General features: G+C 35.1%; 1 protein-coding gene and 1 long non-coding RNA gene across 7 annotated transcripts in view; one reads left to right on the top strand and one right to left on the bottom strand.

The window, feature by feature from the left end:
• The window catches only part of LOC135840889 (uncharacterized), a 402,381-nt gene that overhangs the window by 258,776 nt on the left and 127,127 nt on the right, over positions 1-16,478 (bottom strand). The window lies entirely within an intron of this gene.
• bma (SCY1-like protein bma) overlaps positions 1-16,478 on the top strand; it is a 390,878-nt gene that overhangs the window by 251,219 nt on the left and 123,181 nt on the right. For all 6 annotated transcript variants that reach the window (XM_065357627.1, XM_065357630.1, XM_065357629.1 and 3 more), the window contains exons 2-3: positions 8,480-8,715; positions 13,574-13,923. In XM_065357627.1, the coding sequence (XP_065213699.1) occupies positions 13,738-13,923 (186 nt within the window). In that variant the 5' untranslated portion in view covers positions 8,480-8,715; positions 13,574-13,737. The remainder of the gene's footprint in view (positions 1-8,479; positions 8,716-13,573; positions 13,924-16,478) is intronic.

Here is a 16,478-nt window from a genome sequence, read left to right as displayed (position 1 = left end):
TTGTGGACCAATGTTGAGTGACATTTATGTCGACAATTGGTCCGAGATAGGGTCAAAATTTGCATCGACATGTGGGATCCAAATGTGACAGATGTGGATGGATCGACACTTGCATCAACATGTTCACCGATCCCCTGCTATGAAAAACTGAAAAAATTGATTTCAAAAATTGAAATTTTTTCCAAAAATGATTTTCTCAGAGGTGGTCATTGCTCGTGCTGAAAGCAGCATCCGCGTGGAGTCCTCCTCCTCTGAGAGGTACAGATGGATAGTCTGCACAAAATAAGAAGTTGAACATAAACTCCTTATATTGGAAAGGTGCAATACTTTATCTAAGAGTACTGAACTGACACATTTTCATGTCGACAACATGTTGATGTTAATGTTGATTATTTTTGTTCGTTTCCGTATTTTTTCTTATCTTTTAGACTCGTACGTAGGTAATGTTGTAGGTGAGCTACTTACTGTGTACATATTGTTAATGTATATTCTTGTTGAAGCGGTTGTTTCATTTTATGCGTGTTTTTTTTTGTATAAAATATACAGTCCACTGTACTTGATCGTTTATGGTTTTATTTATGGGAAACATTTGTGAAATTCGACATCAACAAATACATCCACAATATCGGCGTCATTTTCAAAATTTGAGAAATCTTTGAAAATTTGGTCAAGGTTGGTGTTGATGTATTTGTGGACCATCAACATTCACATCAACATATCATCAACAAATCCAAACTATGAAAAAAAGAATAATTTTGTAAACTTTTGAACACTAAAATGAAAATTTTAATTCTGAAAAATTGGTCAACATGATCGTGGGTGTAAATTTTGAGCATCCAATTTTACATCAACATGTCGACATCGCATGTCGAGGTATCAGAAATAATGAGAACGTTTCGAAAATTTTCACTAACCTGGCTCATTTACGGACAGAAAATTCCTACTGAGTAACTAATTGATCACTTTTCTATCATTATGTTGGAGAAAAAAATGGTCGATGCGAATGTCGACGTTGACAATTGTTGTGCGAGAACTGTCCAAGCTATTCATTTGGAACTTGTCAAATAAAGTATGAAAGCTACAAATTTCTTGATCATTTTTTCGTTGTTTTATTGCGGAGAGAAGCATGCCAAAAAAGATCATTTCTGATAATGCTGCACAATTTAAAAAATTTAAATCTTTCATCGATCACATCTGGAGAGAAAATTTAAGAAAGAACAACGAATTTGTTTCCTCCCTACTCAAAAATAATATTGAATGGAAGTTTATTCTTGAAAGTGCTCCCTGGATGGGAGGTGTCTACAAACATTTGATTTTGTTAGCGAAGAAATGTATCAAAAAATCAGTCTCTGGCATGATTAATTTTGAAAATTTAAAAACAACTTTAAAAGAAATTGAAAATATTTTAAATTCAAGGCCGCTAACATTATGTGTCTGGTGATCTTGAAGATGTCATTACTCCAGCTCATTTCATTGGTAATCAAAGTCACCATTTCAGTCGACGACGAATTGGGTGTTGTTGAGATATAACATCCGAATTATCCAACATTTGGAATTCATGTAAACAGGTTTTACAATAGTTTTGTTCCTTTGGTATAAACATTACTTGTCCAATTTACATAAAAAGGACAATTCTATACAAAGAAACTCTGTTTGTGGAGTACCACGTGTCGGAGAACCTGTATTGCTAGAAGAGGATGTTTTGAGGAGAAAATGGAGATTAGGTGCAGCACCTTCATACTAACAGTGACGGAAATATTCATTCAGCAAATGTTAAAATCAAAGCGGGTATGTTAAACTAGACCCATTGAAAAATTGTAAGTTACCCTTTAGAACTTAATTTTAATTAAAGTAAAATATTTTGTTTCCCTTTTGGGAATGTCGCGAATTGCGAATGAAATTTAATGATTTGGCCGGTCAAGTATACATATTTGGCTATTTTTAGGTAAGTTTAAATGTTTTTTGGTTAGTTATTGTTGGTTACTTCAAATTTTTCTCTTCTAAATTGATAAAATTATTGTTTTACAATTATTCAATTAATTATGAATTTTATTTCAGTTTTGCTAATATTTCATTTTTTCTCACCCCCCCCCCCCCGCCATCCAAATTTCACATTTTCGAATCGTTCTGTAAGTCACAATGTGATTTTTGGTTTCTTCAGAATTCTTAAATTTCACCACAAGACGTGGTAATCAAGTTGGACAGCTAAAAATCGAGTTATGGCTAATACCCGAGCTGCTCAACGATTTCATCCACATTTGTGTCGATTTCCGGGCAAACATCCCCAAACGTGAGGTTTTGACTAGAATTTTTACGAGGAAATCAGCGCAAAAAAAATCAAAAATTTTCTGCTCGCTAGAAAATTTTTGAAATTTGCAGCAATCACTGTTTCTAGAGACTGAAACCAACTCCGAATATTCAAATATCACAGCTAGCTAGGTAATGAAATAAAGTACGCAAAAAACAAGTAAATTCGGTCGAAACAAGGTATCTATCAATACTGACAAGAGAAAACCACTTCGCAGTCAGTCGAACTCGAAAGAAAAACATACCTATAAACTTTAGAATCTCGACACAAAATCGTCACTGGCTTACGTCATATTTGCTCAATACGTTCGCTTTAATTGTACTCGAGATGAGTATAGGCCCTACACTTTACGACATGGTGTATCGCTTCGGCGACAAGAAGTTTTCGCAAGTCGGTCTCCGCGAATCTGTTCTTTTTCCAACTCGCGAAAACTTTTTGCCATCGTGATTGATATTTAGGCTACGCGTAGTTTTCTAAAAATTCTTGTAAAATGTTTTTAGCTTTCGAGGGCGAGCCTCGTCGAGTGTCTTTCCACATCCGCAATATGTTCTAACTTCGACATTTGCGAATAAAAAGAGAGTTATAGAATTTAACGTAGTAGCTCTCGTTGAAAAGTACGACGAGTATTCGAGATGCTCGAGTACAATTTAATTACCTACGCGCACAACTTTATGCTCATTGTTTTACATTACCCGAAAGCTATATGTATGTACGGGCACCTCTACTCGTACCTTACCTACCTATTTATTTACCTATGTAATTTGGAAGCCGACAAGTGACGCGAGACGACACGACACGACACGACACGATGTAGGTACCTACGTAAGAAAATGATCATGTATTGCAAATGTGTGTATATGTTTGCGGTATTGTGGCTGGTTGCAGCGTCAGTCATTTTGCCATTTACCCATTAAGTACATTTATTCTGCGTACGTAACTCGGTTAGATACTTAGGTATTCGTATAGATAAACTGAGGTATAAAATCTTCCATCAGCTTTCTCGTCTACCTACAAGTATACTACATACGTAGAGACTTTATCCACGTCTCGTATATATACGATAGGTAATGTGTGTGCGTATATGCAGGTATTTGTCGTCACTTAGATGGAGGAAATGTTCACCATAAATATAACGTCGTCTTGCTCGTACTACATTAGCTAGACAAGCGACTAAAATTCGCTTCTATTCGCTGGTTCCCATTGGCATAGGTACGTCTACGTATATAGTGATAAAGATCTATTTCGTCTTGTCGAAGAAAATGATCGTCATTTACCTAGCGCCTAAATTTTATACCTTCTCGTAAAACACGTTATGGGTAACATGCGCCTTCATATGGCATTGCACGAATGTGTGTTTGTATTTGTGTATTTGTACCTACTCGTAAAACGAACAGCATCGATTCGACTAATCTAAAAGAAATCTATAGATTTTCTTTAAAGTACCTACATTGTACATATTTTGTCTTATACCTACCTATACCGGTAATAGTGGTGTCTGAAATCCGAGAATTCCGCTTTGAAAAATATTTTAGTTTGGAACAAAAAACAAAAGCAGCAAACTGCCGGATAAAGTCAAGGTGATTTCGCGCGAGGCGATAAAATTTCCAAAATTCATCTACCGTATAAAATTTTCGACGAATTTGTCTGCAGTCTCGACAATTTTTTCTTTCGTTGATATTCGTACTACTATACTTGCCTATTTATAAAACAATTTTGACACAGATACTTCTGCAAATATTTCGAGACGAGTATCATTCTGTACGTATGTACAAGGTCGCTCAAAATCCTATAAATCGACACCCCCCCCTCCCCCACCTACATTTGGTTTGTAACCATTTTCGAATAACTCTGAAATACATACATACTATTTGAAATCGTTAATTTACGAAAAAATTCACCCCCCTTGCCCCACCTCATTGATTTCAACCACTTTTGCGCCAATCTATAAAGCATTTGGCAAAAAAATAACCCTTCTCTCCGGTAATTTCAGAAATCACATCCCAAATAAGCATGTGAGGAAATCTTCAAATCATTTTGTTTTTCACGATCAGCGTGGCTGAAATTTAGCACGGTTTCGTTCAATTTTCAAATTCCTATTATTCGGTGTTCTCAAAAATCTACTAAACCGTACTACGTACCTTCACCTACCTATGTCACGTGATTTTTTTCAATTTTAAGGAAATTTGGGAGCCAATTGGGGAAGTCGAAGAGGTCAAATCAGAAAAATGGATGTACTGGACAAAATGAAATCGAAAGAGAAACGCAATATATCATGAGCTTGAATTCATTTTTCAAATTTGTAGCGAATTTTTGAAAATTCAAATTCAGCCCAAAATAGAAAAAAATCAAAATTTTTAGGAAATTGACTTGAAAAGCTGAAATTTGATTTCCACCATAATTTCGAACACTCGAGTCGATTGACGGTTTCAAGACGTTCTGGAGCCTTCGGCAGATTTTAGGTTTTTCCAGTTTTCGAAAAACGCTGTGAATAAGGTCAGGTGATTATGAAATTTGGCTCCTACATTCTAGGATTTGCCATATTTTCGACCCTTTCGATCGACTTACGCACGTATTCGAAATATTTTCACTCCGGTTCAAATCCAAAATTTTCTCCAGTGATTATTTTTGAAAAAAAATACAAAAATCATCGTTCGCGAACCACGATAAAAAAAAGTGATGAAATTTGGTTTCTACCCTATTTTTGATCTCCAGAATCAATTAGTGATTGTTTCGAACCGTTTTGGGGCTTCCAGTGGATTTCGACTGCATCAGAAACTGGAGGCTCTAGAATGGTTCAAAACTTATAGTTATTGAAATTTGTGAGTTGTAAACGAGGAAATTAGGTATTCACATTGGTTCAATTTGCTCAAAATATTAATAAATCATCTTTAAAACAATTTTTTTTCTAATTTTTGAATTTTTCAAGAATTTCCCAAAAATTTATTTTTAGCGAATCATTTTCCAACGAATTGATTAATTCTCAATATATGAATCAATTCGTTCGCGAACGAGTACTTACACGAATCAATTCGTTCGTGAATGATTCACTAAAAATTATTTCGATTCACCAAAAATTAAACAAACGAATCGACTCGTTCGCGAACGAGTCACTTATACGAATCAATTCGTTCGTGAACGATTCATCAAAAATTGAATAAAAGAATCGATTCGTTCGCGAACGAGTCACTTATACAAATTAATTCGTTCGTGAGTGATTCACTAAAAATTATTCCGATTCACCAAAAATTGACTAAATGAATGGACTCTCGTTCTCGAACCAGTCACTTATAATCAATTCGTTCAGGAACAGATTATTTAATTCGTTCGTGAATGATTTACTAAAAATTATTGAATTCGTTTTTGTGAACGATTCATCAAAAGTTGAATGAAAGAATTGATTCGTTCGCGAACGAGTCACTTATACGAATCAATTTGTTCGCGAATGATTCACCAAAAGTTATTGAATTCGTTTATAAACGATTCATCAAAAATTGAATAAAAAAATTGATTCGTTCGCGAACGAGTCACTTGAACAAATTAATTCGTTCGTGAATGATTCACTAAAAACTATTCCGATTCACCAAAAATTACCTGAATGAATCAACTTGTTCGCGAACGAGTCACTTATACGAATCAATTCGTTCGCGAATGATTCACCAAAAATTATTGAATTTGTTCGCGAACAAATTATTCAATTCGTTTGTGAACAATTGATTAACAATTGAATAAAAGAATCAATTCGTTCACGAATGAGTCACTTAAACGAATTAATTCGTTCGTGAATGATTCACCAAAAATTATTCCGATTCACCAAAAATCAACTAAATGAATCGACTCGTTCGCGAATGATTCACCAAAAATTATTGAATTCGTTCGCGAACGAGTCATTTATACAAACTAATTCGTTCGTGAATGATTCACTAAAAATTATTCCGATTCACCAAAAATTGTCTAAATGAATCGACTCGTTCGTGAACGAGTCACTCATACAAATTAATTCGTTCGCGAATCATTCACCAAAAATTATTGAATTTTTTCGCGAACATATTATTTAATTCGTTCGTGAAGGATTCACCAAAAATTATTCCGAATCACCAAAAATCAACTAAATGAATTGAATCGTTCGCGAACGAGTCACTTATACGAATCAATTCGTTCGCGAATGATTCGCCAAAAATTATTGAATTTGTTCGCGAACGAGTCACTTATACAAATTAATTCGTTCGTGAATGATTCACAAAAATTATTCCGATTCACCAAAAATTGACTAAATGAATCGACTCGTTCGTGAACGAGTCACTCATACACATTAATTCGTTCGCGAATGATTCACCAAAAATTATTGAATTTTTTCGCGAACAAATTATTTAATTCGTTTGTGAAGGATTCATCAAACATTGAATGAAAGAATCGATTCGTTCGCGAACGAGTCTTTTGAACGAATTCATTCGTTCGTGAATGATTCACTAAAAATTATTCCGATTTACCAAAAATTAACTAAATGAATCGAATCGTTCGCGAACGAGTCACTTATACAAATCAATTTGTACGCGAATGATTCGCCAAAAATTATTGAATTTATTCGCGAACAAATATTTAATTCGTTCGTGAACGATTCATCAAAAATCGAATAAAAGAATCGATCACCAATCATTCGTGAATAATTCGATTCAATTGTGAACAGATTAATTTCTATACAAATGTTTCACGAAAAGTGAATCAATTCGTTCGTAAAAGATTTTTATTCGACGAAAAGTCGGTCTTATTCTCACGTGTGTGAGTGTTTTTTGATCTAGCTTGGCTTCGTTCAAATCAAAATATGTCAGTTCAAGGTTGATTCCTTTGGAAATCAACCTTCATGAAACGATCAGAGTGAGAATACCCTATTATGGTAGATTTCATAGCCCAAATACGTACAATATTTGAGCTCCAATCCTGCAAGTCCCATTGTACAAAATCCAGCATCAATGTAAGAAGATTTTACCCTCGAAAAACAGAACCATCATTACAAAGTATGTAAAATCTGATTAAAGTTTGTTTCGATGACGTGTCTTCTTTTCGCTGTGTCTGTGTAAGCAAAATGATGATAATTACGTTACGGTTTAACCCCTTAACGTTTGCGCTCTGCGTATCGAGTGTTGAGTGGTATCTCCAAATGAAAATATTGTTCGATGCGGAATCGTATTATAACTCTACGTACGTATCTACTCGCATTTTTCCCAATGAAATTACGAATATTACGAGCGACGACGACGACGACGAAAAGAAGCTATACGCGAGCTCGCAGCGGAAATGATTAATGAATTTCAAAAAGGTATACACAGTATATTATACAGATACAGCACGCGTCAAGTCGTCGTAAAAAATTAAATTTCGTTACCGGTATATTATTTTTCCGTGTGTTTATTTTTGCAAACGAATAATATTATAATTTTCGAGAGGTTGCGGTACTAGATGGATGTCAGGTGAAAAGACGTGGGAGGTGCAAGGCGGCGGTTCAACCACCTCAACGTCTGCACTATACAGATACACCCATTACAAACCATATGATTGTGATGTAAATGAAAGAAAAAACATACGTACAATCTCGCGAGTAGATTATTTTCAAGAACTGGTGTGAAATTTGAATAATCGTTTGAGAGATTAGCAGAAGACGATAGCAATTCGCAAAAGTACCTATTATGTGCGATAAAATGAGCACCTACTCGTACAAAATCTGTTGAACATTTCAATTGTCGCGATACTTTACTTTATACTGTGTATACGACCCCGAAAAGAACGAGTCGTAAGTTTTAAAAATTCACTCGCACATCCGCCAGAGGTATATACATAGAAGTACCTACACATAAGTATAACACTTTAACGAGCATGTGAAAGGAGTTAACGCGTGTGCGAAAATTAGGTAAAAGTTTTCAGCTCAGATTTTACAACTGAACTGAGTTGTAAAACTTCGCCATTTTCTTTGTTATGTGTTTCCAATTAAAATTTAAACCAACCAAAGTAAAGCTTTTGAAGGTAGACTGGCGTAAGATTTCACATATCTATGCCTCTATAAGAGTACATTAAATGTATCTCTGTTTTCCCTCAGCCCATCGTATTATCTATTTTCATTTTTATTTTTCATCGATTTTATACTAACTGGCGTGTTTTTGATTTTCTTTTTTGTTACAGGTTATGGATGAAATTTAAAATACAGTGCAAAGATGTTACCAGATGCATCGCTTAACATTTGGAACGAAATAAACGATATATTATTTAAAAAGAGAGTTCGCAGACTGAAATAGATCATGAAGACTGTAACTTCTAATTTTAAACTTGATACTTCCACGATGTTTTTTTTTCTTTTCTTTTCTTTTTTTTTATTTCATTAAGACAGACGTACCCTTTTAACGCACAATAAAGCACTGGTGAGTACTTTTCAGTTCAACGATAAGTTTTACTTTTGTTTCGCTATATTCGCGTATACCAGACGAGAATTTCGACAACTTGATAAGCTTTAAAATGGATTATTACGCGGAACAGGGGTTGGAAAAAGTTGAATTAAAACAACAACAACAAAAAAAGAAAGAAAAGAAAAATAATGTTTCTATCAAGAAATTATAAAGTTATATAATAAAACACGGTAAAAAGTGAATTTAAAAGTTGTCTGTATACATTCGAGTAGGCGTAGAATTTTTTGGGCACTCGTTTTACGAGTTTTTCTTCATTTTTTTTTCTCCTCTCTTATTAAAATTAGTATAGGTATTAATAAGCGAGCATGTGATTTGAATACCTAATCTGATTTTATAAAATTGTGTTCTGAAAATAAAATCCCTACAGCCTACAATTTTTTTTTTTAATGTTTCGTTAAGAAAATTTTTTTCGCCTTGAATCTCAGAAAACGATAAAAAAAAAATAGTTAAAAAGTCAATTAGAAGTTTATAGTAAAGAGAGAGAAATGATTTCCAAACCGTCAAAGTTGCAATAAAATTTTCTACCCAACAGGCCACATGAGAGAGGAAGGGTAGGAGTGTTGAAGAGTATAAATCAAGGGAATGATTGACGAATTTGCTTCGAATTCGGATCAATTTTTTGAGTTTTTGAAGGACAAGCACGTGCGTAAAATATTATGAAAGAAGATTAAGATAAATCAAATGGCCAAAGAATAACTTTTCAAAAAGATTTTACCGACTTCAAATTTTAATTTTTTCCCCATTTCCGCAAAATTTAACCCAAAAAATTTGGAAAATCAAAATTTATATTTCACATCCTAATTTCAACATGCTGAATCGATTGCAATTAGTTTCAAGCCATTTGGGAGCCTTTAGCAATTTTTTGGTTGCTCGAATTTTTGAAAAAATATCCTAGAATTTGTTCAATAGTGCTAAAGTTGATACAAAAAGTTTTCATGTTATTTTTGAAAGATTTGGAATCTCCAAAGCGAAGCTGGAGGCTTCAAAATGGCCTTAAAACCACCTCCAATTGGAGACTCAACATGTTGAAATTAGAGTATAAAGTAAATTTTGACTTACCAACTTCATGGGGTAAACCTCCAAATGCCAACACTGTATCGGACGTTCCAAAATTCCTCAACATGGTTCGAGGCCAATTTTATAATCGATACTTAATAAGATGTACTTAAAATTTCATCGATTTTTTCCCTCATTTTTTAACCTTCAAAAGTTTATCGAAAATCGAAAAATGAACTTTTCAGCTCCTGGAATTTTGGTCTGTGATATATTTCCACTTTTCCATTTTTCGCCTGAAGTTTATTTTTAATAGGTTATTCAAATTCAGTTATTTTCTGAATTTTTCGTGTTTTTTTTTTTCAAAATTCAAGAGAGCCAAAGGAGCGATGAGGGGTCGTTTCAATGAAAATAATTCAATTTTCGAACTCAGCAGCCTAAATTTTAATTTTTCTGGGGATTTTGAACCTGTTTGGGCATTTATGGGAGAAGAGGGAGGCAGCTAGGAGTGGAACCGAAGAAATAAGTAAAAATTGATTTTCCCCCCAAAATCATGATTTTGTCGAAATTTTAAAAAAAGTATGGGTTTTTACAACATTTAAGAAAATCCTGATTTTTTTTAGAATTCTAAAGAATTTCTGATTTTTGCCAGAAATCCGGAAAAGTTTCCATTTTCTAGCCGAAGATTTTTAAAAATCTTGATTTTTTGCCAGAAATTGAAAAAAAGTCGCGTTTTCAAACAAGCTAAGATTTGTTGCGGAAAATTCAAGAGAGCCCCGGTTTTTTGCCATAGTCAAGAGAATCCCGATTGTTTTTCAGAATTTCAAAGGAGCTATGGTTTTTGTCAGAAAGAAAAACTTTTGATTTTTCAACCAGAGTTCGTAAAAAGCCTAATTTTTGCCATAAATGATGAAAAAAAGTCTCGATTTTCTAACCAGTGATTTTAAGAAGTCCTGATTTTTTGCTGGTATTTGATAAAAGTCCTGATTTCAGCCGAGAAACATTTTTTTTTAATCCCAATTTTATTTATATTTATTTATTTGTCATCATCATCATTGAACTTTGACCTGGTGAGCTGTTTAGCCCATCTGGGAAAATGTAGAAGAATTGCTCGCCGATATATCATCGAGTCTTTTCTTCAGTCTTCCTCTACTCCTCCTGCCAGTTGGAGTGTACTCTTTGACTTTTCGAGGGGACCATTCATCAGGCATTCTGTCAACGTGTTTTCGCCATTTCTTTCTGTAATCTTTCACTCATCTAATGATTGGCTCTGCTCCTAGCTCCTTCAGGATGCCTTCGTTCCTTTTCATATCTCGTCTAGTAAATCCTGCTGAGGCTCGCATGAATCTCATTTCCGCTGCAGTTACTCTGCTTTTTATATCCTTTCTCATTGTCCATGTTTCACTTCCATATAGCAGCATTGGTCTTGCCAGCTTATTGTAGATTCTTATTCAAGTTTCGGCTGTGACTTTTCTTGGAGGTATGGCTCGGTTTATAGCTGCGCTTACTCTCAGGAACTTACTGATCTTAAATTGTGCGTCAACTTCTCCTTCATATGACAGCTCACATCCGAGATATTTAAAGCTTATAACTTGTTCCACTGGCAGTCCATTCACAATGATTTTACTACGTATTGACTCTTTCCCCTCGAAGGCCAGCACCTTTGTTTTTGACGAGATTCTCATTCCGTACTTATCAGCTAGTTTCTGAAGGTTGTACATTGCTCTCTGCAAGTCATCTTCATTGTCAGCAAAGACCACCTGATCATCAGCAAACAGCAGGGTAATGACAAGGGTGTTGTTGATGTCTTGCCCTCTTGGCTTGGTTTTCAGCCATTCTTTAATCATGGCGTCCTTGTCTTACTCCTCTTCCTATCTTCTTCGCTTCCAACATGTTTCCAGATCTTACTCTTATTACATTATCTGTGAATATTTCTTCAATTAGGCGTACTATTTGTTCATTCACTTTGATTTTCCTCAGGATTTCAAACAACTTCTGCCTTTGTACTCGATCATACGCCTTCTCCAGATCAACAAAGCACATGTGGGTCTCTAGGTTATATTCTTGTCTCTTCTCCATCAGCAGCTTTGTTGCATATACTCCATCTATGCATGATCTTCCCTTTTGAAATCCATTTTGGCATTCCAATGTTATTGGCTCCACATGGCTCTCGATTCTTCTCTCTAGCATCTTTGCAAGTATTTTGTAAGCAGCATTTAGTAGGCTAATTCCTCAGGAGTTTCTTGGGTCATTTCAGTCTCCTTTTTTGAAGATGGGTATTACAATTGCAGTGCGGAAGTCTTCTGATATGGTTGCACCTGATAGTATTTTATTGTAGAAAACTAGCAGTCTCTTCTTAATGGTTATTGTGAGGTTCTTGAATAAGTCTGTTGGTAATTTATCACTGCCTGGGGCTTTTCCATTTCTGGAGCAAATTTTCAAGGCTCCATCTAGCTCTTCCCAAGAGGATGGCTCATACTTGTTCTCGTGATTTGCCACTTCAATTTTATTGTTGGGATCACTCCATAGGTTCGCGTAGTATTCGACCATTTTTTCATAGTCTGGTAGGGCAATGTTGGCTCTGTGTACCTCATCTTCTGATATTCTTTTGATTATTTTGTACACTTTTGGTTTCAGTTTATATGCGTCCCTCTCCATGTTTGCCACAAACCTTTTGTATTGTTTCTGTCGTGTTTCTCTTATTGTCTTTTTTGTCTTGTGGCACTGTTCTTTGTAGCTTCCTTTGTCTTGTTCATTCTTTGAACTCATCCACTTCCAGAAAAGGTTTTGTTTCCTCTTCACTTCTCTTGATAGTTTGTCGTTCCAGATTTTCAGCTTTTTATGGTTTTGTCCACTTGATCTTTTTCCTAGTGCCTCCTCTGCTGCTCTCTGCACAATAGTTTTCAGGCATACCCACTCCTTTTCTACATCTTCTTCTATTTGTAAGTCTTTTTCAATGATTTCCATTCTTCTTTTGTACAGCTAGTTTGTTACTGAATCGTTTAATGAGTTGATGTTGAGCTGCATCTGTCTACATTCAGTTGTCTTTCCTATGTTGTTGACTCTAATGGCTGCTTTGAGGAGATGGTGATCTAATCCGATGTTGTAGCCTCAAAATGCCTGCACATCTAACATTGTCTTCTTGGCATGGATGTTCCCCACCACATAATTGATTATTGACTCTTGGTCTCTAGCTGCCCATGTGATTTTATGGCATTTCTCATGTTTGTAGAACCCATTCATAATTGTGAAGTTGTTGTAGCTTGAAATGTCAATCAGCCTTTTCCCATTCTTGTTTACTGTGATTTCTCGGTGTCTTCCTACCACTTTGTCGTTTTCACTTGACCTTGTTCTTGCATTGAGGTCTCCTATTACAAAAATGCTGCGTTTTGGGTTCATTTTGTAAATGGTCTTTAGAAGCTGTTCGTAGAACTCGTCTTGAAGGAACAAAAAAGCAATCTGTTACAAATGGTAACATTTTTTAAAAAGTTCTAATTTTTTCAGAATTTAAAATAAATAGGGAAATCCAAGACAGTTTTTATTATTTATGTGAGATTTTTTTTCCAAGTCTCAATTTTTGTCAAAATTTCTGAAAAGTCTACAATTTTTCACTAGGATCAATATTTGAGGAGGTATTTGCCAAAAAAAAAAAAAACAAATTGGGGGGCTTGAATCCACAATAAAGGAGAAAAGGATGGAAACTTCTGTCCCATCAAGTCCAATGCATTTGATAATGATTATATTAATTTTTTAATAGATACTAATAAATTAACCATTTCTCTCGTACTTATTGGTTGTTTTCTCTTTTTTTTTTTTACAGATTATATGTCATCGCACACGAGAGCAGCTATTTTACGTATATGCAAAGAAAGGGCAACTACTACTTACATTCGGTATTATATTCGCCGACGCAAAAGGATTATTTGCTATTAATAGGATTAAATTGCCGAAAGGGTGGATAAATACGTAAAAGGGCATTATCACATGCTTGCTTCAAGCATGTTTGCAAAGTTGAAAGCTGCCGGTGCGTCTATTAGTAGCCCTTCAGGTCCGAATATTCTAACCACCAATCCTATATCACAGTTTTTCGATATTGGCCCACAGATTTGCACCGCAGGTCCCGAATTAGTTTGGAAAGTTTTTCAAGCGACGAGAAAATCTGACGGAAAAGTAAGTACCGCGTCCTTCTCACCATATACCTACTTAGTTTACTCGTACGTTTATACTTTTCTACACTGTACAGCGCGGCGTACAGGTACCTTGAAACGCTTTTCATTATCATCAGCTCTATTGTTCGTATATACACGATAAACTTATTTCGAGTAGATATATTCTATACGTTGGTATAGTAAATTATCGTCGACTCTGGCTCAATTTTAGATACGTTAGATATACGTTGTACATATACGTATAGCCTTGTGACGTAATCTAATATTTGAATCGGGAAATTTATTTGCGCATTATATAAGGTGCTAATTTATAGCGACTTATAATCGCTATGGCGGCCACGGCCAAATATGTATGTACTACGTAGTATACGAGACCAATGAATAATATAATACTCTCGACGGTGTTGAGAGATTGATACAAAGCTGCAGATATTTTTCACCATCGTAGATTAAGAAAAATTATTTTGGTAATTTTATTTCGCGATGCGGCGCACTGTGACGGGTCGCGTTTGCTCGAAACAACAGGCGAAATATATACCTTATAATTATGAATAATCGAAAATGGCTTACGAACAGCACAAGCCTTGAAATAGAATACCTGTTCCTATGCTCTCGTTCTCGTACCATTTCTCTTCCCCCCAGAGTACAATAACGCGGCGATGTTTTACTCATCCTTGTCCTTTCAGAGTAAGTAGTTGGGGCTTCATCATTCGACTTTTCCTCGATGCTGGCTCTTGTTAAAAGATGAAATAAATAAATGAACGAAGAGCTATACGAATCGTGTTCAAAGAAAGATCTGACAAAAGTTAAAGAGCCTATGAAAACGTACCTAAATAAATACCTATAAGTATTTTTGTCAGCGTATTTTTGGAATTTCCCCCCCCCCTCTCGACGGCCTTGAAGAGGCCGAGTTTAATTCGTATTTTTGAAAAATATAAAATATTCTGCAATTGTTTAATTTAAAAAAGAAACCTTGAAAAAAAATTTAAAACAACTTGAACTCTTTAGTGAGTGATCGAGGTAGATATTGCATACCCAAGTGACATTATGCAAGATTGGAAACCACTTTTTTCCCTCCCTCTTCTCTTCCCACCATCCATAGGGTATCTTTTGTTCATCACTTTTGTAAAAAAATTTGCGATTTTTCTTCATTCCCCTTAAAAAGTTGTTACGAATTTTATCCCTGAAGGCCTCCAAAATGAAAAAAATAATAATATCTAAAAATTTTGAAAATTCACCTAATTTGTTCAAAACATTTAATCGTATCATCGAGAAAAGATCTGCTTCCTTGGTTCTCAAAACAATATTGCTTTCCGTGTTTTGAGCCCCCCCCCCCCCCAGTAGGAAAAAATAAAAAACATTTACTTGAGGACCGAGAGAGGTTATTGTTTGAGGGGGAAAATGTTTAGAAGAATTCTGACCAGAACTGAAAAATTTCCAAACAATTTTCATCTTCTATTTTTTTTCTCATTTTGGAAGCTTCATAGAAGAAAACCAAAATTGTTTGGAGGCTGAAGGGAGGTTTCTTTTCAAAGGAGAAAAGTTAATTAGAAGAATTCTGATTGTGAATAAAACATTTTCAACCAAAAAAAGAATGTTCACCGATGTCAATTTTTTTTTCATTTTTGTCAATTTCGAGAGCTTCAAAAAAGCGTACCAATATTTTTGGGGGGGAGGGGCGAGGGAACGTTTTTCTGCAGAACAGAGTTATTTAAAAAGATTCTGACACAAGAAATGATTAATTTTCAACAAAAAAAATCACGAACTTCAATTTTCTATTTTTTCAATTTTGGAGAGTCTAAAAGGAGATATTGTTTGGAAGGCCAAGAAAGTGTTTTCTTAAAAAAGAGAATCGATTAGAGAGATTCCGACTATAGGAATAAAAGAATGTTCAAAAATATTTGGGCTGATATAAAATATTGAATGGTGACTGATTCTCGGCCTTGATCTGAGAATCTTAGGACAATTAATTACTCTGAAGAATGTCAGGTTTTTCATGTTTGATGAGCTTTGGAAACCGTCCGTAATGCTTTTACGTTCCATTAATATTCAAATTTGGAGATTACTTTTTCATACTTGAGAGAATGAACGATCCTCTGTCTGAATAAATTTCACTCCTGGCGCAGAACCCGTCCACTTCTCTACTGACAATTTCTCATCATAATTCTTCAGACGCCCCCCCCCCCCGTAAACTAACACAAAAAATCCATTTTATCTTACTTATTGTAGGTACTCAAATCAGAAAGATTTTTTGTGAGGGAATGAGAGGGGATGGGGAAGAGAGTGGTAAAAAATTCCCGAACGCGAGGTTCCAACATGAAGATGACTTTTTCAAACACCAGGGGTAGAAAACAAATCATCCTCTTGCTTTCCTGTTCGTTCTGAGACATTGAATGTGAAATTTTTTCATTCCTGGCGCAGAACCCGTTCACCAGGGTGAGTCATATTTGACATTTTAGGGGAAAAATTTGAGGGCAGATTTGATGAAAAACTGTAAAGAGACCTCAAATGACTGTAGGAAAATTTTAGGTCACTGACTGGAATCAGAATTTTTCT

The sequence above is a fragment of the Planococcus citri genome, chromosome 3, assembly GCF_950023065.1.
Source record: "Planococcus citri chromosome 3, ihPlaCitr1.1, whole genome shotgun sequence".
Taxonomy (NCBI): Eukaryota; Metazoa; Arthropoda; class Insecta; order Hemiptera; family Pseudococcidae; genus Planococcus; species Planococcus citri.
This window is presented reverse-complemented; position numbering and strand designations above follow the sequence as displayed.